This window comes from Scyliorhinus canicula, chromosome 17 (assembly GCF_902713615.1).
Source record: "Scyliorhinus canicula chromosome 17, sScyCan1.1, whole genome shotgun sequence".
In the NCBI taxonomy this organism is placed as follows: domain Eukaryota; kingdom Metazoa; phylum Chordata; class Chondrichthyes; order Carcharhiniformes; family Scyliorhinidae; genus Scyliorhinus; species Scyliorhinus canicula.
In genome coordinates, this window is record NC_052162.1 from 1,171,500 (window position 1) to 1,192,668 (window position 21,169).

The 21,169-nt window shown below is 45.1% G+C and overlaps 1 protein-coding gene across 1 annotated transcript in view; it reads left to right on the forward strand.

The window, feature by feature from the left end:
- The window catches only part of gpc4 (glypican 4), a 297,220-nt gene that overhangs the window by 81,820 nt on the left and 194,231 nt on the right, over window positions 1-21,169 (forward strand). The window contains exon 2 of the mRNA XM_038774482.1: window positions 2,602-2,760. Coding sequence (XP_038630410.1) covers window positions 2,602-2,760 — 159 coding nt within the window. The remainder of the gene's footprint in view (window positions 1-2,601; window positions 2,761-21,169) is intronic.

Consider the following 21,169-nt stretch of genomic DNA (forward strand, 5'->3'; position numbering starts at 1 on the left):
ATTTTGTTTTGAATTGGAACAGTTAAGGAGGAATTCATTAAGTGTTACAGATAGATTACTGTAGCTGTGGGGTGTCTTTATGTTTGTAATTGATAAAAACTCTTGCTGTGTGTATATTAACTAAGTTCTTAGAACAAAGCTTATTTTGATTAAAGTGTCCCGGAAGACTGTTGAATCACACCTGAAAGGAAGACTCTTGTGCTCATCCTAGCCAAATTTAACAGAAAGGGTGTAAGTGAGGTGGACTTGATAATATACTTTGGAGTTTCTAAGCCCTGGCCCATAACAGTACTTAGAGTTGGTGGTGTTTTTCCGCACGCTCACGATGGGAGCGCTGTACAGGAGTTTCACCCAGGAGGTGAACCCTATTCCAAGCCCAAACCGCTCCAGTACCTCTATGAGGTACTTCCATTCGACTGTGTCAAAGGCCTTTTCCTTTTCTGTGTCCAGGGAGACGATCATCTCAGGTGTTCTCTCCCCTGATGGGGGCAGGCGCCTGACGTGCAACTGTCTACCTTTGACAAAGCCCACCAGATTTTCTGCCACCACCTCTGGTACGCAGTTCTCCAGTCCCTTAGCTAGGATCCTGACCAGTATTTTCGTGTCTACATTGAGCAGCGAAATGGGTCTGTAGGACCTGCATTCTGTTGGCTCTTTCTCCTTCTTGGTTTTAGTGAGATTGAGGCTTGTGCTAGCATAGGTGGCAGGGTGCCCCTTGCCAGGGATTCTGTGAACATCTCCCGTCAGTGCAGGGCCTGTTCCATCGCAAATCTTCTGTAGGAGTCCGCCGGGAAACTTTCTGGTCCCGGGGCCTTTCCTGCCTGCATGGAGCTAATGCTCTCCATGACTTCTCCGAGTTCTAGCGGTGCTTCCAGGCCCAATTTCCTTTCCTTCCCCACAACTGGCATGGCCAGTCCACTGAGGAACGTCTTCATCCCCAAGTTTCCCTCGAGGGGCTCAGAGGCGTACAGCTCCCGGTATCAGGGCCTGAAGGCCTGCCTGACCTTTTCCTGCTCCGCTATTAGTTTGCCCTTGTTACCTCTAATCTGCTTTCTCAGCTGGTGAGCCAGCAGGTGGCTGGCTTTGTCTCCATGTTCATGCAGGTTCCCCCGTACCTGGCGGAGTTGGTGCACTGCTTTCCTCATGGAGAGCAGGCCACCTGTAGCTTTTTCCTCTCTGCCAGGAGCTCTATGGTTGGGGTCTAGGAGCATCGCCGGTCCACCTTTAGTATGGAGCCGGCAAGCTTTGCCCAGCCACCCTCTCTTCCCCATCTCTTTGTGCTTTGTAGACAATAATTTCACCCCAATCACAACTTTCAGTGACTCCCAGAACGCTGAGGGTGAGATTTCCCTGTTCCGGTTGTTTGTAATATATTAGTCTATGGCCTGTGATATTTTTTCACAGTAAGCCTTATCGGCCAGGAGGGCCGTGTCCAATCTCCATTTGTGGGGTGGGGGGGTGTCATTGGGCACGGCCCGTTTCTAACCTCCTGTTCTCTCCTGAGAGATGCCGGCAGACCTGAAATTATAATCCTTAACTCCACTTTCCCACCTTTTCCCCATAACTCTGGATTCCTTTACTGATACTGATTCCTGTACCAGCCTCCCCGAACAGGCGCCGGAATGTGGCGACTAGGGGCTTTTTACAGTAACTTCATTTGAAGCCTACTTGTGACAATAATCGATTTTCATTTCATTTTCATTAACCATCTGCCTGTCTCAGCTCTGAAGATACCTAATGACCTAGCCGCTACAGATAACAAAATCCACAGACTCACAACCCTCAGAGAGCAACCTCCCCCTCGGTCCGTCTTAAATGGGCCATCCCTCTGGTCCTGGACTCTACCACAAGGGGAAATAACCTCTCAGCATCTATCCTGTCATAGAACCATAGAAAAGTTACAGCACAGAATGAGGCCATTCGGCCCATCTTGTCCATGCTAGCCCAAGGACACCCAGGTGCCCTTTCTAATATCACCTTTGTACAACCGGTCCATAGCCCTGTAGCTCAGGGCACTTAAGGTTCAGACCTAGGTATCTTTTAAGCAATTTTGGGTCTGCCTCCACCAGCGAATTCCAGACTCCCACTACCTCTGTGTCACTTTCCGGCATCCGCAGTATTTTGCTGGTTGAAATTACTGTGACACTTCACTTAGATTTGTCAACAAACTTAGATATTGGATATTCTATTGATTTGTCTTATTCATATATAATGAAAAGCTGTGGCCCCAGAACAGACCCCTTGGTGACACCACTAGTCATGCCCTGCCAATTGGAGTACATTCTCATTATCCCTACTCTGTTTATTCCCTCCTAATCATTTTCCTATCCAAGCCACTAGACTACATTTATCCCATAGGTTCTCACTTTTACGTTTCTTATCAGGAACCTTATTCAAAGCGTTTGGAAGTTCATTGAATAACGCCTGTTGACACGCTATCCACCATGTTAAATACCTCCTCAAAATGAAATCAATTAGTTTTGCTGTTGGTGACTTTATCTTTACGAATCCAAGCTGGCTCTAAAATAAGTGGGAGTAACTGTAACAAAGTAAAGATTTTTAAAAGAAATCCCGTTTGTAATCTCTCTCTTTTGTGTTTAGGAAATCACCTGAAGGTGTGTTCTCAGCTCAACACATGCTGTACCTCTGAAATGGAGGAGCAGTTCAGCCAGCAAGGTCAGCAAGAGTTTAGCAAAGCTGTGCTGGGCAGCAGCAACGTCCTACATTTAACTTTCGCTTCGAGGTATAAGAAGTTTGATGGTAAGTCCTGGATATAAAATAACTTGTTATTGGTAGTCTGGTGATTCAGGTATCCGGTCTCCTGTCCTGTTGAGCTGTTCAACAGCAATAAATCCAGAGTGAAAAATATTCAGGAACGTCATGACAACTATTGGCAAATGATCAAGGTTAAGTAGAATATATTACAAAAAAAGCAGATCACACGGTGGGGGGAAGCACAGAGCGTTTGTGTCCTGGGGTTCCAGTGAGTCTCAGATCCCACGAGAGGAGCAGAGTCCCGTAATTGCCACCCACCAGTGAAAAAGAAACATGTTTAGTATAAACATAGAACATTGAGGTGGGATGAAAATCCCCCAAAATTCTTCACCAGTCAACTTTAAAGTCATAACAAGAATCCCAAAAATAATTAAGACCCATGTCTGCAAGTGCAGAGAAGGAAAGACTGAGGGATTAGCTATTTAAACCAAACTTTGGGGGTGGGATAGGTCATAGGAGGGGTTGTGTTTTGGGGAGCTCTGGTCCTGATCGTCATTTTGTTCTGCTGCATCTTTCCTATTTGTCTTTTTTCAGGTTGCATGGCTTGTGTTATGTTCTGAGAAGTGTTTGGTCCGTCTCTTTGAGAGAAAGAGCGGAGGTCAAATGCTAAAATCCTCATTTATTTGTGGCAGCTGAGGTGGGTCCTGCTTTCAGTGGCACAGTTGCTTGGCAATGTTGTGTGCATCAGATAATGGCTGCCAACAGAGATGTTGTCTTGGGTGAAAACCTCGGCTCTGTCGTGCAGGTCGTCAGGCCTCACTTCCCAAGAATTACGGGATACTCTTTGAGGAGGAGCACTTGAGAGAGCACCCTGGTGGGGGCCCGTCTCCGTGTTGGCAAGGTCCTGTTACATGGTTTGTCATCATCCCGGCAGGTTCAGGAGAGGGAGATTGAACGGGGTGTACCCCGGTCTCTTGAGAGATGGTAGAAGAGTCCCCGGCTGAGTTTGAAAATTGGCTGCGATGTTTCGGTAATCTTAATTTGGAGGCTGGGTGCTTTATATTCGATGAAGCACAACGTATCCTCGAGGTAGCGGCTAGTCTGGCCCAGCAACCACTCATCCTGTCTGGTCGTGTTCCTGATGCTCATCGTGAGAAATGGGTGTTTATAAATGGGTGTGTATATAAATATATGGAGTGAGAGTATCTTCCAGAAATGGGTGTTTACTACTGCAGTGATGTCAGAGTGGGTGGAGCTGGGCTGTCAGTCAGCTTTTTACTTTCGTTTTAGGCTGTTTGCTGCAGGGAATGTTTTAGTTTAGTTTTCAGAGCTGGATAGCTACAGTCACAGCCAGAAGGTGTATGAATCTCTCTCTGTAATCTAAAGACTGTAAATCGATCCTAGTGATTTAAAACGAATAACAGTACCGACTTTAACCTATGTGCTTCGGGTAAAAGGTGTTTTAAGTCTTATGGATGTTAAAAGGAAAACTTAAAGGATTACTTAGTGTTGCATTCTTTGGGGGTTGTATCCGAATTAATGGTTGTTAAGATGTTCACTGTATGTTTTAAAAAGATAAACTTGAGTTCATAGAATATACATTGTTTTGCTTTAAAAAATACTTTTCCATTTCTGCTGTACCACACCTGTAGAGTGGGCCATGTGCTCCCCATACCACAATCTATTGAAAGTTGTGGGTCAGGTGAACTCCATGATACACTTTGGGGTTCTCTAAACCCTGGCCCATAACAAATTGGGGGCTCGTCCGGGATAAAAGTCTATTTATTGGATTGGCTTAGTGAACTTAAAGACAGTGAGGGGTGAGCATATAGTGGGTGCTTTTCCGGTGTGGTATTTCAGTTGAAATGCGGAGTGTGTTGTGGACAATAGCTCTTTCAGAGGCTCAGAGGTTTTTGGGGGTGGAGATGGTCACATGCAGTACCTTACGGACAGAGACTAAAAGCAGACTGTTAGATTTGGCAAAAACATTGCAGTTAACATTACCTGACAAAATGCCAAAAGGTGAGGTCATTATGGCGGTGGCTAAGCATTTAAAGTTGCCTGAGATACAGTTTGACCCATTGGAAATGGCAAAAATTCAGGTACAAATTAAATAAGTGGAACATGAGAAAGAATTAAAGCAGCTTGAATACGAAAGAGAGAGGAAAGAGAAAGAGAGAGGAAAAAGAGAGAGAAGAAAGCGAAACAGAAAGATGAGTCCCAGCAGAACAAAAAGAAAGAGAAAGGGAGATACAGATCAGGGAAAAAGATAAAGAGAGAGAGTTTGAACTTCAGAAAATGGCCATGAAACATGACAGTCAGTTAAAATTGGCAGACGTAAAGGGAAACGCACAGTTGGTTGATAGTGATGAGGATAGTGATAAAGAGCGTCATAGTCGAAGGCTTGGTGGGGATCTATTTAAATATGTCCAAGCATTGCCAAGGTTTGATGAGAAGGAGGTAGAAGCCTTTTTCATTTCATTTGAGAAGGTTTCCTCCCACAGTCCAAAGATGTGCGGGTTAGGTGGATTGGCTATGCTAAATTGCCCGTAGTGTAAGGTTAATGGGGGGATTGTTGGGTTACGGGTATACGGGTTACGTGGGTTTAAGTAGGGTGATCATTGCTTGGCACAACATCGAGGGCCGAAGGGCCTGTTCTGTGCTGTACTGTTCTATCTATAAATGAAATGGCCTCAGGAGATGTGGGTATTACTGATTCAAACAAAGCTGGTAGGTAGGGCTAGTGAAGTGAAGTAGGGCTACCGGAGGAGATACCTGGGTCATATGAGGAGGTGAAAAAATCCATCTTAGGTGCATATAAACTAGTGCCTGAAGCTTACAGACAAAGATTTAGAAATTTAAGGAAAGGATTTGGTCAAATATACATGGAGTTTGAAAAGATCAAACAGAGTAATTTCGATAGGTGGATAAGGGCTTTGAAAATAGATCAAACGTATGAAACTCTCAGAGAAATTATACTTTTGGAGGAGTTTAAAAATTCAATTCCTGATGTTGTGAGAACTCATGTGGAAGAGCAGAGGGTTAGAACTGCGAGATTAGCAGCAGAAATGGCAGATGATTATGAATTAGGTCATAAATCAAAGCTTGGTTTCCGACATCAAATTCAGCCGGTGAGAGATAGAAACTGGGGACATGAGAAATACTCAAGTGGTAAAGGTAAAGGTGATCTGATGGGAGATAATAAGGAGAGTGTACCTCAGATTAAAAAAGAAATCCAGGAGGGTAGAAGAGACATGAAAAGTTTCAAATGTTTTCACTGTAATAAACTAGGCCATGTAAAGTCACAGTGTTGGTGGTTGAAGAAAAGCATTGGGAAGGCTGATGTGATAAAACAGGATAAGAAAGTGGGGTTTGTTCAAATGGTAAAGGAAAGCCCAAGATCCAGCAGAGGGCAGCAGAGCAGAGCTTCTGATTGGCTGTTCCGGGGAGATTTGCATACGTGCAGTGCGGTCAGCGTAAGTTGAAGGTGTACCTGCACAAGTGACCCGAGGAGTTCGACGGAAGGCAAGCATCCAGCAGAGGGCAGCAGAGCAGAGCTTCTGATTGGCTGTTCCGGGGAGATTTGCATACGTGCAGTGCGGTCAGCGTAAGTTGAAGGTGCACCTGCACAAGTGACCCGAGGAGTTTGACGGAAGGCAAGCATCCAGCAGAGGGCAGCAGAGCAGAGCTTCTGATTGGCTGTTCCAGGGAGATTTGCATATGTGCAGTGCGGTCAGCGTAAGTTGAAGGTGGTTTGTGAAGGGGCTGTTCTCGAGTGACAGCTTTACCTGAAACACTACTTACGTAGTGTCTCCCACCCATCCTCCTCCTCTAACCAAAAAAAAAAGTTCTGTCCGTTGGATTGCTAAACTAACAAGTTTTTATTTTTTATTTTTCAGTAGTTGGGAAGTTAGTTCAGTGGGAATGGAGGCTAGGGCAGTTGAATGTTCCTCCTGCAGAATGTGGGAGGAAAGGGTCACCTCTAGTGTCCCTGCTGACTACATCTGCGGGAAGTGCACCCAACTCCAGCTCCTCGAGAGCCGCGTTTGGGACCTGGAGCTGGAGCTGGATGAACTTCGGATCATTCGGGAGGCGGAGGAGGTTATTGAGAGGAGTTATAGGGAGGTAGTCACACCTCAGGTAAAAGAAGAAGGTAGATGGGTTACCGTCAGGGGAGGGAGAGGGAACCGGCAGGCAGTGCAGGGATCCCCTGTGGTCGTTCCGCTCTATAACAAGTATACCGTTTTGGATACTGTTGCGGGGGACGACTTACCGGGGTAAGCAATAGGGCACAGGTCTCTGGCACAGAGTCTGTCCCTGTTGCTCAGAAGGGAAGGGAGAAGAGGAACAGAGCACTAGTCATTGGGGACTCCATAGTTAGAGGAACAGACAGGAGGTTCTGTGGGAACGAAAGAGACTCACGGTTGGTGTGTTGCCTCCCAGGTGCCAGGGTTCGTGATGTCTCTGATCGTGTTTTTGGGATCCTTAAGGGGGAGGGGGAGCAGCCCCAAGTAGTGGTCCACATAGGTACCAATGACATAGGTAGGAAGAGAGATGGGGATTCGAGACAGAAATTCAGGGAGCTAGGGTGGAAGCTGAGAGCTAGAACAAACAGAGTTGTTATCTCTGGGTTGTTACCCGTGCCACGTGCTAGCGAAGTGAGAAATAAGGAGAGAGAGGAGTTGAACACATGGCTACAGGGATGGTGCAGGAGGGAGGGTTTTGGTTTCCTGGATAATTGGGGCTCATTCTGGGGTAGGTGGGACCTCTACAAACAGGATGGTCTTCACCTGAACCAGAGGGGTACCAATATCCTGGGGGGGGGGTGATTTGCTAGTTCTCTTCGGGGGGGTTTCAACTAATTCAGCAGGGGGATGGGAACCTAAATTGTAGTCCCAGTGTACAGGATGTTGAGAGTAATGAGGTCAGGGATAGGGTTAAAAGTTCGAAAGAGGGCACCGGCAAGCAAGACGCTGGTTTGGAGTGTGTCTACTTCAACGCCAGGAGCATCCGGAATAAGGTGGGTGAGCTTGCAGCATGGGTTGGTACCTGGGATCTCGATGTTGTGGCGATTTCGGAAACATGGGTAGAGCAGGGACAGGAATGGTTGTTGCAGGTTCCAGGATTTAGATGTTTCTGTAAGAACAGAGAAGATGGTAAAAGAGGGGGGGGTGTGGCATTGTTAAAAAAGTATTACGGCGGTAGAAAGGACGTTTGAGGACTCGTCTACTGAGGTAGTATGGGCCGAGGTTAGGAACAGGAGAGGAGAGGTCACCCTGTTGGGAGTTGTCTATAGACCTCCGAATAGTTCCAGAGATGTAGAGGAAAGGATAGCAGAGATGATTCTCGACAGGAGCGAGAGTAACAGGGTAGTTGTTATGGGGGACTTTAACTTTCCAAATATTGACTGGAAATACTATAGTTCGAGTACTATAGATGGGTCAGTTTTTGTACAGTGTGTGCAGGAGGGTTTTCTGACACAGTATGTAGACATGCCAACAAGGGGCGAGGCCACATTGGATTTGGTACTGGGTAACGAACCCGGCCAGGTGTTAGATTTAGATGTAGGTGAGCACTTTGGTGATAGTGATCACAACTCGGTTATGTTTACTTTAGCAATGGGCAGGGATAGGTATATACCGCAAGGCAAGAATTATAGCTGGGGGAAAGGCAATTATGATGCTATTCGGCAAGATTTAGGATGTATAGGATGGGGAAGGAAACTGCAGCGGATGGGTACAATCGAAATGTGGAGCTTTTTCAAGGAACAGCTACTGCGTGTCCTTGATAAGTATGTACCTGTCAGGCAGGGAGGAAGTTGTCGAGCAAGGGAACCGTGGTTTACTAAGGAAGTTGAAGCACTTGTCAAGAGGAAGAAGAAGGCTTATGTTAGGATGAGACATGAAGGCTCAGTTAGGGCACTTGAGAGTTACAAGTTAGCCAGGAAGGACCTAAAGGGAGAGTTAAGAAGAGCGAGGAGAGGACACGAAAAGTCGTTGGCGGATAGGATCAAGGAAAACTCTAAGGCTTTCTATAGGTATATCAGGAACAAAAGAATGACTAGAGTAAGATTAGGGCCAATCAAGGATAGTAGTGGAAAGTTGTGTGTGGAATCAAAGGAGATAGGGGAAGCGTTAAATGGATATTTTTCGTCAGTGTTTACACTGGAGAAAGACAATGTTGTCGAGGAGAACACTCGGGTTCAGTCGACCAGGCTAGATGGAATTGAGGTTCAAAAGGAGGAGGTGTTAGCAATTTTGGAAAATGTCAAAATAGATAAGTCCCCTGGGCCAGATGGGATTGATCCTAGGATTCTCTGGGAAGCCAGGGAGGAGATTGCAGAGCCTTTGTCCTTGATCTTTATGTTGCCTTTGTCGACAGGAATAGTGCCGGAAGACCGGAGGATAGCAAATGTTGTCCCCTTGTTCAAGAAGGGGAGTAGAGACAACCCTGGTAATTATAGACCTGTGAGCCTTACTTCGGTTGTGGGTAAAATGTTGGAAAAGGTTATAAGAGATAAGGTTTATAATCATCTTGAAAAGAACAAGTTGATTAGCGATAGTCAACACGGTTTTGTGAAGGGTAGGTCATGCCTCACAAACCTTATTGAGTTTTTTGAGAAGGTGACCAAACAGGTGGATCAGGGTAAAGCGGTTGATGTGGTGTATATGGATTTCAGTAAGGCGTTTGATAAGGTTCCCCACGGTAGGCTATTGCAGAAAATAAGGAAGTATGGGATTGAAGGTGATTTAGAGATTTGGATCAGTAATTGGCTAGCTGAAAGAAGACAGAGGGTGGTGGTTGATGGCAAATGTTCATCCTGGAGTTCAGTTACTAGTGGTGTACCGCAAGGATCTGTTTTGGGGCCACTGCTGTTTGTCATTTTTATAAATGACCTGGAAGAGGGTGTAGAAGGATGGGTTAGTAAATTTGCAGATAACACGAAGGTCGGTGGAGTTGTGGATAGTGCTGAAGGATGTTATAGGATGCAGAGGGACATGGATAAGCTGCAGAGCTGGGCTGAGAGGTGGTAGATGGAGTTTAATGCGGAAAAGTGTGAGGTGGTTCACTTTGGAAGGAGTAACAGGAATGCAGAGTACTGGGCTAATGGCAAGATTCTTGGTAGTGTAGATGAACAGAGAGATCTCGGCATCCAGGTACATAAATCCCTGAAAGTTGCCACCCAGGTTAATAGGGCTGTTAAGAAGGCATATGGTGTGCTAGCCTTTATCAGTAGGGGGATTGAATTTCGGAGCCACAATGTCATGCTGCAGCTGTACATAACTCTGGTGCGGCCACTCCTGGAGTACTGCGTGCAGTTCTGGTCACCACATTATAGGAAGGATGTGGAAGCTTTGGAAAGGGTTCAGAGGAGATTTACTAGGATGTTGCCTGGTATAGAGGGAAGGTCTTACGAGGAAAGGCTCAGGGACTTGACGTTGTTTTCGTTAGAGAGGAGAAGGCTGAGAGGTGACTTAATAGAGACATATAAGATAGTCAGAGGGTTAGATAGGGTGGACAGTGAGAGTCTTTTTCCTCGGATGGTGATGACCAACACGAGGGGACATAGCTTTAAATTGAGGGGTGGTAGATATAGGACAGATGTCAGAGGCAGTTTCTTTACTCAGAGAGTAGTAGGGGTGTGGAACGCCCTGCCTGCAACAGTAGTAGACTCGCCAACTTTAAGGGCATTTAAGTGGTCACTGGATAGACATATGGATGAAAATGGAATAGTGTCGGCTTCAGATGGTTTCACAGGTCGGCGCAACATCGCGGGCCGAAGGGCCCGTACTGCGCTGTAATGTTCTATGTTCTATGTTCTATGAATTGAAGGAGGTGCAAACGATCATACAGCCTGATCGGTGATTGATAAGAAGGTGCCAGATCTCTTTGAAGAATTTACTAGTGTGGGTAAAGTTTACTCGTGTATCAGGAGAGGCAAGTAATGTAGTCACAATTTTAAGAGATACGGGAGCTAGTCATTCCTTAATGGTAAGAGATGAGGAGTTATGTAGTTTGGGAAGAATGTTGCCAGAAAAGATGGTAACATGTGGAATTCAGGGTGAGAGTAGTGGTGTTCAAATATTTAAGGTAAGGTTGGATGGTCCAGTAAAGAGTGGTGAAGTGGTAGTAGGAGTAATAGAGAAACTATCTTGTCCAGGAATACAGTTTATCTTGGGTATTGATAGAACATAGAAAAATACAGCACAGAACAGGCCCTTCGGCCCACGATGTTGTGCCGAACTTTTGTCCTAGATTAAGAACAAATTAATCTACACCCCATCATTCTACCGTTATCCGTGTACCTATCCAATAGCCGCTTGAAGGTCCCTCATGTTTCCGACTCAACTACTTCCACAGTGAATTCCATGCCCCCACTACTCTCTGGGTAAAGAACCTACCTCTGACATCCTCCCTATGTCTTCCACCATTCACCTTAAATTTATGTCCCCTTGTAATGGTTTGTTCCACCCGGGGAAAAAGGCTCTGACTGTCTACTCTATCTATTACCCTGATCATCTTATAAACTTCGTATCAAGTCGCCCCTCATCCTTCTCCGTTCTAATGAGAAAAGGCCGAGCACCCTCAACCTTTCCTCGTGAGACCTACTCTCCATTCCAGGCAACATCCTGGTAAATCTCCTTTGCACCTTTTCCAAAGCTTCCACATCCTTCCTAAAATGAGGCGACCAGAACTGCACACAGTACTCCAAATGTGGCCGTACCAAGGTTTTGTACAGCTGCATCATCACCTCACGGCTCTTAAATTCAATCCCTCTGCTAATCAACGCTAGCATACCGTAGGCCTTCTTCACAGCTCTGTCCACTTGAGTGGTAACTTTCAAAGATCTATGAATATAGACCCCAAGATCTCTCTGTTCCTCCACATTGCCAAGAACCCTACCGTTAACCCTGTATTCCGCATTCATATTTGTCCTTCCAAAATGGACAACCTCACACTTGTCAGGGTTAAACTCCATCTGCCACATCTCAGCCCAGCTCTGCATCCTATCTATGTCTCTTTGCAGCCGACAACAGCCCTCCTCACTATCCACAACTTCACCAATCTTCGTATAGTCTGCAAATTTACTGACCCACCCTTCAACTCCCTCATCCAAGTCATTAATGAAAATCACAAAGAGCAGAGGACCCAGAACTGATCCCTGCGGTACACCACTGGTAACTGGGCTCCAGGCTGAATATTTGCCATCCACCACCACTCTCTGACTTCTATTGGTTAGCCAGTTTGTTATCCAACTGTCCAAATTTCCCTCTATCCCATGCCTCCTTACTTTCTGCATAAGCCTACAATGGGGAACCTTATCAAATGCCATACTAAAATCCATGTACACCACATCCACTGCTTTACCTTCATCCACATGCTTCGTCACCTCCTCAAAGAATTGAATAAGACTTGTAAGGCAAGACCTACCCCTCACAAATCCGTGCTGACTATCCCTAATCAAGCAGTGTCTTTCCAGATGCTCAGAAATCCTATCCCTCAGTACCCTTTCCATTAATTTGCCTACCACCGAAGTAAGACTAACTGGCCTGTAATTCCCAGGGTTATCCATATTTCCTTTTTGAACAGGGGCACGACATTCCCCACTCTCCAATCTCCTGGTGCCAGCCCAGTTGACAGTGAGGACGAAAAGATCATTGCCAACGGCTCTGCAATTTCATCTCTTGCTTCCCATAGAATCCTTGGATATATCCCGTCAGGCACGGGGGATTTGTCTATCCTCAAGTTTTTCAAAATGCCCAACACATCTTCCTTCCGAACAAGTATCTCCTCGAGCTTACCAGTCTGTTTCACACTGTCCTCTCCAACAATATGGCCCCCCTCATTCGTAAATACTGAAGAAAAGTACTTGTTCAAGACCTCTCCTATCTCTTCTGATTCAATACACAATCTCCCGCTATTGTCCTTGATCGGACCTACCCTCGCTCTAGTCATTCTCATATTTCTCACATATGTGTAAAAGGCCTTGGGGTTTTCCTTGATTCTACCCGCCAAAGATTTTTTGTGCCCTCTCTTAGCTCTCCTAATCCCTTTCTTCAGTTCCCTCAAGCGCCCTGTCTGAACCTTGTTTCCTCAGCCTTACATAAGTATCCTTCTTCCTCTTAACAAGACATTCAACCTCTCTTGTCAACCATGGTTCCCTCACTCGACCATCTCTTCCCTGCCTGACAGGGACATACATATCAAGGACACATAGTATCTGTTCCTTGAACAAGTTCCAAATTTCAGTTGTGTCCTTCCCTGACACAATGGAGAAAGGTGACTAGTGGTGTTCCACAGAGATCCGTGCTTGGGCCACTGTTGTTTGTGATATACATAAATGATCTGGACGAAGCTATAAGTGGTCTGAAGAGCAAGTTTGCAGATAATACTAAGATTGGTGGAGTTGCAGATAGCGAGGCAGACTGTCAGAGAATACAGCAAAATATACATAGATTGGAGAGTTGGGCAGAGAAATGGCAGATGGAGTTCAATCCAGGCAAATGCGAGGTGATGCATTTGGAAGATCTAACTCAAGAGCAGACTATATGGTCAATGGAAGAGTCCTGGGGAAAATTGATGTACAGAGAGATCTGGGAGTTCAGGTCAGTTGTACCCTGAATGTGGCAACGCAGGTCGATAGAGTGGTCAAGAAGGCATTCAGCATGCTTGCCTTCATCGGATGGGGTATTGAGTACAAGAGTCGGCAGGTCATGTTACAGTTGTATCGGACTTTGGTTAGACCACATTTGGAATACTGCGTGCAGTTCTGGTTGCCACATTACCAGAAGGATGTGGATGCTTTAGAGAGGGTGCAGAGGAGGTTCACCAGGATGTTGCCTGGTATGGAGGGTGCTAGCTATGAAGAAAGGTTGAGTAGATTAGGATTGTTTTCATTGGAAAAACGGAGGTTGAGGGAAGACCTGATTGAGGTCTACAGAATTATGAGAGGTATGGACAGGGTGGATAGCAACAAGCTTTTTCCAAGAGTGGGGGTGTCAATTACAAGGGGTCACGATTTCAAGGTGAGAGGGGAAAAGTTTAAGGGAGATGTGCATGGAAAGTTTTTTATGCAGAGGGTGGTGGGTGCCTGGAATGCTTTGCCAGCGGAGGTGGTAGAGGCGGGCACGATAGAATCATTTAAGATGCATCTGGACAGATATATGAACGGGTGGGGAACAGAAAGAAGTAGACCTTGGAAAATAGGCAACAGGTTTAGATAAAGGATCTGGATCGGCGCAGGCTGGGAGGGCCGAAGGGCCTATTCCTGTGCTGTAATTTTGTTTGTTCTTTGTGCTCTGACAGCCTATGTTCCCAATTTATGCACTTCAATTCTTGTCTGACAGCATCGTATTTACCCTTCCCCCAGTTGTAAACCTTTCCCTGTTGCACGCACCTATCCCTCTCCATTACTGAAATGAAAGTCACAGAATTGTGGTCACTATCTCTAAAATGCTCCCCCACTAACAAATCTATCACTTGCCCTGGTTCCTTACTTGAGAAAGGAAGTACTGGCACTGGAAGGTGTGCAGTGAAGATTCACTAGGTTAATCCCAGAGCTGAAGGGGTTGGATTACAAGGAGAGGTTGAGTAGACTGGGACTGTACTCGTTGGAATTTAGAAGGATGAGGGGGGATCTGATGGAAACATTTAAAATAATGAAGGGAATAGATAGGATAGATACTGGCAGGTTGTTTCCACTGGCGGGTGAAAGCAGAACTAGGGGACATACCCTCAAAATAAGGGGAAGTAGATTTAGGACTGAGTTTAGGAGGAACTTCTTCACCCAAAGGGTTGTGAATCTATGGAATTCCTTGCCCAGTGAAGCAGTTGAGGCTCCTTCATTAAATGTTTTTAAGGTAAAGATAGATAGTTTTTTGAAGAATAAAGAGATTAAGGGTTATGGTGTTCGGGCCAGAAAGTGGAGCTGAGTCCACAAAAGATCAGCCATGATCTCATTGAATGGCGGAGCAGGCTCGAGGGGCCAGATGGCCTACTCCTGCTCCTAGTTCTAATGTTCTTATTACCAAGTACCAAATCCAATCTGACCTCCCCTCTGGTCGGACAATCTACATACCGTGTTAGAAAAGCTTCCTGGACACACTGCACAAACACCACCCCATCCAAACGGTTTGATCTAAAGAGTTTCCACTCAGTATTTGGGAAGTTAAAGTCACCCATGACTACTGCCCTGTGACTTCTACACCTTTCCAAAATCTGTTTTCCAATCTGTTCCTCCACATCTCTGCTGTTATTGGGGGGCCTATAGAAAACTTGGTGAGTGAGAAATTGGAACTTACATTATTGGATTACTTGTCAAATGTTAGGGAACGATTAAATAGAGCAGGTGAATTGGCTAGACAACATTTAAAAGTTGCACAACATGTGATGAAATGGGTAGCAGACAATAAATCCAAAGTTCGTAGTTTTGCCAGTGGAGATAAAGTTTTAGTGTTGTTACAAGTGGTAGGTGAACCTTTAAAAGCTCGGTTTTGTGGACCTTATCAGATTGAAAGGAAATTAAGTGAGGTGAATTATGTGGTAAAAACACCAGATAGAAGGAAATCTCACCGAGTGTGTCATGTGAATATGCTTAAAAGGTACTTTGAAGGGAAAGGAGAGAAAAAGGAGGTTTTAATGATTCTAACTCAGTGACGAACCAATTCCAGATGACTGTGAATTTGATATACCTCAAATTAAATTGGAAAATGAGGATGTTCTTAAAAATTGGGATAAATTGTTGAGTTACCTTCCAGAGGGAAAATGAACTGACCTGAAAGAGTTATTGATATCACGTGGGCAAGTTTGTGGAGATAAATTGGGAAGTACTAAAATGGCTATACATGATGTAGATGTGGGAAAGGATGTTCCAATCAAACAACATCCACAGAGACGTAACCCTTTAAAATTGGCACAGGTTAAGAAAGAGTTTGAAAGTATGCTTAAAAATGGCATAATTGAAGTGGGTTGCAGCCAGTGGAGCTCACCCATAGTGATGGTACCTAAACCAGACGGTACCCAATGGTTGTGTGTGGACTATAGAAAGGTTAATGCAGTTGCAAGAACAAACTCTTGTCCTATCCCACGTTTCGAGGATTGCATTGTGAAAGTGGGACAATCAGCTTTTATTTCCAAACTGGATTTACTTAAAGGTTACTGTCAGGTACATTTATCTGAAAGGGCAAAGGAGATTTCAGCTTTTGTGACTCCAGATGGTATATACCATTTGGCATGAAAGACACCCCAGCCACATTTCAACGGTTAACTAACAAAATCATTTCAGGATTACTGTGCGGTACACATCAACGATCTGGTAATTTTCAGCCAGACATGGAAAGAGGATTTAAAACATCTGATGGGAGTTATTTGATCGACTTCAGGAGGCGGGTTTGGGGATAAACCTAGCCAAAAGTGAATTTGGAAAAACCCAAGTCACTTTCCTTGGCCATACAATCGGACAGGGTTGAATGGTCACACGCGATGTGAAACCAACAGTTATTGAGAAGTTTTCAATATCCTCAAGACAAAGGGAAATAATGCGATTTCTTGGCATGAGTGGATTTGATAGTTTTGTAGCGTGATTGCTCCACTGATGGACTTGCTGAAGAAGCATAACAAATTCCAGTGGACAACGGAGTGTCAACAGGCATTTGATTGCCTGAATGCTGTGATAACCAATGCTCCTGTGTTGGAGAATTACAAGGGTCTCTGTGATCAGATTGACCTAAAGTATCTGACTTTTAAGAGAAATGCCGAGGCATAGAGAAATGGACGGATCGTGCAGAGTCCTTCTTGTTCAAGGAGACTATCGATCGAAAAGGATTTCAGTTGGAGGAAGAAAAATGAAAAAAAAAATGGACTATATTATTATATCTGTTTGCGTGTGTTGTTTTTAGAAACAAAAAAGTATATTTACTGTGCATTTCTTAAAGGTAATGAAAAGGTGAAAAATGAAACCATCTTGAAGTTGATGGTTTATTTTTTTTTCTTGGGGGGAGATGTCATGTGAGAGTATCTTTAAGAAATGGGTGTTTATAAATGGGTGTGTATATAAATATCTAGTGAGAGTACCTTTTAAAAAATGGATGTTTACTACTGCAGTGATGTCAGAGTGGGTGGAGCTGGGATGTCAGTCAGCTTTTTACTTTCGTTTTAGGCTGTTTGCTGCAGGGAGTGTTTTAGTTTCGTTTTCAGAGCTGGATAGCTACAGTCACAGCCAGAAGGCGTATGAATCTCTCTCTGTAATCTAAAGACTGTAAATCGATCCTGGTGGTTTAAAACTAATAACAGTAGTGACTTTAACCTGATGTGCTTCTGGTAAAAGGTGTTTTAAGTCTTATGGCTGTTAAAAGGAAAGCTTAAAGGATTCCTTAATGTTGTATTCTTTGGAGGTTGTATTTGAATTAATGGTTGCTAAGATGTTCACTGTAAGTTTTAAAAAGGTTAACTTGAGTTCATAGAATAAACATTGTTTTGCTTTAAAAAATATTTTTCCATTTCTGCTGTACCACACCTGTAGAGTGGGCCGTGTGCTCCCCATACCACAACCTTTTAAAAGTTGTGGGTCAGGTGAACTCCATGATACACTTTGGGGTTCTCTAAACCCTGGCCCATAACAGTACCCAATTCATTTTTTCCAATTAAGGGGCAATTTATCATAGCTAATCCACCTACCCTGCACATTTTTGGGTTGTGGGGGCAAAACCCATGCAAACATGGGGAGAATGTGCAAACACATGTAACCCAGAGCCGGGATCGAACCTTGGACCTCGGCGCTGTGAGGCAGCAGTGTTAACCACTGCACCACCATGCTGCCCTTGCATCCTTGTAAACCTTTACTGCACTCTTTCTAGTTTAATAATATCCTTTCTATAATAGGGTGACCAGAACTGTCCACCATATTCCAAGTGTGGCTTTAATAATAACAATAATACAAGTAGGCTTACATTAACACTGCAATGAAGTTACTGTGAAAAGCTCCGAGTCGCCAGATTCAGGCGCCTATTCGGGTACACAGTGGGAGAATTCAGAATGTCCAAATTACCTAACAGCACGTCTTTCGGGACTTGTGGGAGGAAACCCGAGGACCCGGTTTGGGTGGGCAGCACGGTAGCACAGTGGTTAGCACTGTTGCTTCACAGCTCCAGGGTCCCAGGTTCGATTCCCGGCTGGGTCACTGTCTGTGCGGAGTCTGCACGTTCTTCCCATGTCTGCGTGGGTTTTCTCCGGGTGCTTCGGTTTCACCCCACAGTCCAAAGATGTGCGGGTTAGGTGAATTGGCTATGATAAATTGCCCTTAGTGTCCAAAAAATGTTAAGTGGGGGTTACTGGGCTACGGGGATAGGGTAGATCTGTGGGCTTGGGTAGGATGCTCTTTGTAAGGGCCGGTGCAGACTCGATGGGCCGAATGGCCTCCTTCTGCACTGTAAATTCTATGATTCTAAAATCTGGAGGAAACCCATGCAGGCACGGGGAGAACGTGCAAAACACACAGACAGTGATCCAAGCCGGGAAACGAACCTGAGACCCTGGCGCTGTGAAGAGACAGTGCTAACCACTGTGCTACCATGCCAATTGATCAAGATCCCGTTGCAATCCTAAATAACCTTCTTCACTGTCTACTATGCCACCAATCTTGGTGTCATCTGCAAACTTACTAACCGTACCTCCTAAATTCTTGTCCAAATCATTGAAATAAATAACAAATAACAGTGGACCCAGCATTCATCCCTGAGGCACACCGCTGGCCCACAGGCCTCCAGTGTGAAAAATAGCCCTCCACAACCGCCCATTGTCTTCTGTTGTCAAGCCAATTTTGTATCCAATTGGCTACCTCACCCAGGATCCCGTGAGATCTAACCTTTTGCAACAACCTACCATGAGGTACCTTGTCAAATGTCTTGCTGAAGACCATGGAGTCAACATCGACTGCACCGCCCTCATCTACTTCTTGGTTACCGTGTCAAAAAACTCAAATTCATCAGACATGATTTTCCACTCACAAAGCCATGCTGACTGTCCCTAATCAGTCCTTGCCTCTCTAAATGCCTGTAGATCCTGTCTCTCAGTTTACCTTCTAACAATTTACCCACTACAGACGTTCGGCTCATCGGTCTGTAATTCCCAGGCTTTTCCCTGCGGCCTTTCTTAAACAAAGGCACAACATCTGCTACCCTCCAATCTTCAGGCACCTCACCTGTGGCTGTCCATGATTCAAATATCTCAGCTAGGATCCGACAATTTCCTCCCTAGCCTCCCACAATGTCCTGGGATACATTTCATCAGGTCCTGGGGATTTATCTACCTTGATGTGCTTCGAGACTTCCAGCACCTCCTTCTCTGTAATGTATATACTCCTCAAGACATCACTATTTATTTCCCCAAGTTCCTAACACCCATGCCTTTCTCAACAGTAAACACAGATGAGAAATATTCATCTCTTGTGGAGCCGCACATAGATGACCTTGTAGATCCTTAAGAGGCCCTACTCTCTCCCGAGTTACTCTATTGCCCTTTATGTATTTTAGAAACTCCTTGAATTTGCCTTTGCCTTATCTGCCAAAGCAATCTCCATGTCCCCTTTTTGCCCTCCTGAATTCTCTCTCAACTCGACTCCGACAACCTCTCTTCAAGGGATCTACTTGATCCCAGCTGCCGATACATGTCATATGCCTCCTTTTTGACCTGGGCCTCCACATCCCGAGCCATCCAGAAGTAGTTTCCTACTTCTACCAGCCTTGCCCTTCACTCTGAGAGGAATGAGTTCACCCTGAATCCTGGTTAACACATTTTTAAAAGCCTCCCACTTACCTGCCGTCCCTTTGCTGCCAACAGACTTCCCCAATCAACTTTTGAAAGTTCCTGACTAATACCATCAAAATTGGCCTTGCCCAATTTAGAATTTTAACTTTTGGGCCAGAACTATCATTCTCCATAGCTATCTTAAAACTCATGGAATTATGGTCACTGGTGCCAAAGTGATCCCTCACCAACACTTCCGTCACCTTTCCTTCCTTATTTCCCATGAGGTCAAGTTTTGCCCCCTCTCTAGTCGGGCCATCCACATACTGAAAGTGAATTTCCTCCTCAATACACTCAACAAATTTCTCTCCATCCAAACCGCTAGTGCTATGACTGTCCCAGTTAATGTTGGGGAAAGTTAAAGTATCCAACTATTATCACCCTAATTTTCTTGCAGCTATCTGGAATCTCCTTACATACTTGCTTCTCGATTTCCCGCTGACTATTTGGGGGCTTGTAGTATAATGTTATCAAAGTGATCTCACCCTTCTTACTTTTCATTTCTACCCATATAGACTCAGTGGGCAAACCCTTGGATATATCCTCTCTCTGTACTGCCGTGATATTCTCCCTAATCAAAAACGCAACTCCCCCTCCTCTCCTATCTCCTGGTCTATCTTTCCTATAGCATCTGTACCCCGGACAGCCAGTCCTGTCCCTCCTTTAGCCATGTTTGAGTAATAGCTACAACAGGGGTGGGCAAACTACGGCCCGCGGGCCGCATGCGGCCCGCCAAAGGTATTTCTGCGGCCCACCAAGTCATTAAAAAAAAAAAAAAAAATTTTTTTTTTAATTTTTTTTTTTTTTTTTTTAATTTTTTTTTAAGGTTAATGGGGGTGGGGGGCTGTTGGGTTACTTACTGGTATAGGGTGGATACGTTGACTTGAGTAGGGTGATCATTGCTCGGCACAACATCGAGGGCCGAAGGGCCTGTTCTGTGCTGTACTGTTCTATGTTCTATATGAGGCGCCCAGAATCATTACCGGGTGAAGTAATTATTTTACTTAATATACTATGCGGCCCTTTGTGAATTGTGAATTTCTGAATGTGGCCCTTGCATGGAAAAGTTTGCCCACCCCTGAGCTACAATATCCCAGTGCCATGAAACCAATCCATGTCCTGGGTTCATCTGCCTTGCCCATCAGGCCTCTTACATTGAAATAAATGCAGTTTAATCTGGACTTCCCTTGATCTCTGCCCTGCTTTCTCGGACCATCTGTCCGGTCATGTTTTGTACATTTTCCCTTTTTTTCCCCCTCTTAGCCTCACTGGACCCATTCACCGAGTTCTCCACAGTCTCTGTGCTCTGTACTGTGGCCCTTTTTGATTTTTGACTTTGGTTTCTCTGCCTTTCACTTTTCCCTTTCCTGCGATTTGTTTCTGTCCCGACTCTACTTCCCTCCAACTTCCTGCATCGGTTCCCACCCCCCTGCCACAGTATTGTAAACCCTCCCGAACAGCAGAAGCAAACCCACCCCCCCACCAAAACCATCGGTTCCAGTCCTGCCCAGGTGCAGACTGTCCGGTTTGTACTGGTCCCACCTCCCCCAGAACCGGTTCCAATGTCTCAGGAATTTGAATCCCTCCCTCTTGCACCATCCCTCAAGCCACGTATTCATCTTAACTAGCCTGACATTCCTACTCTTACTAG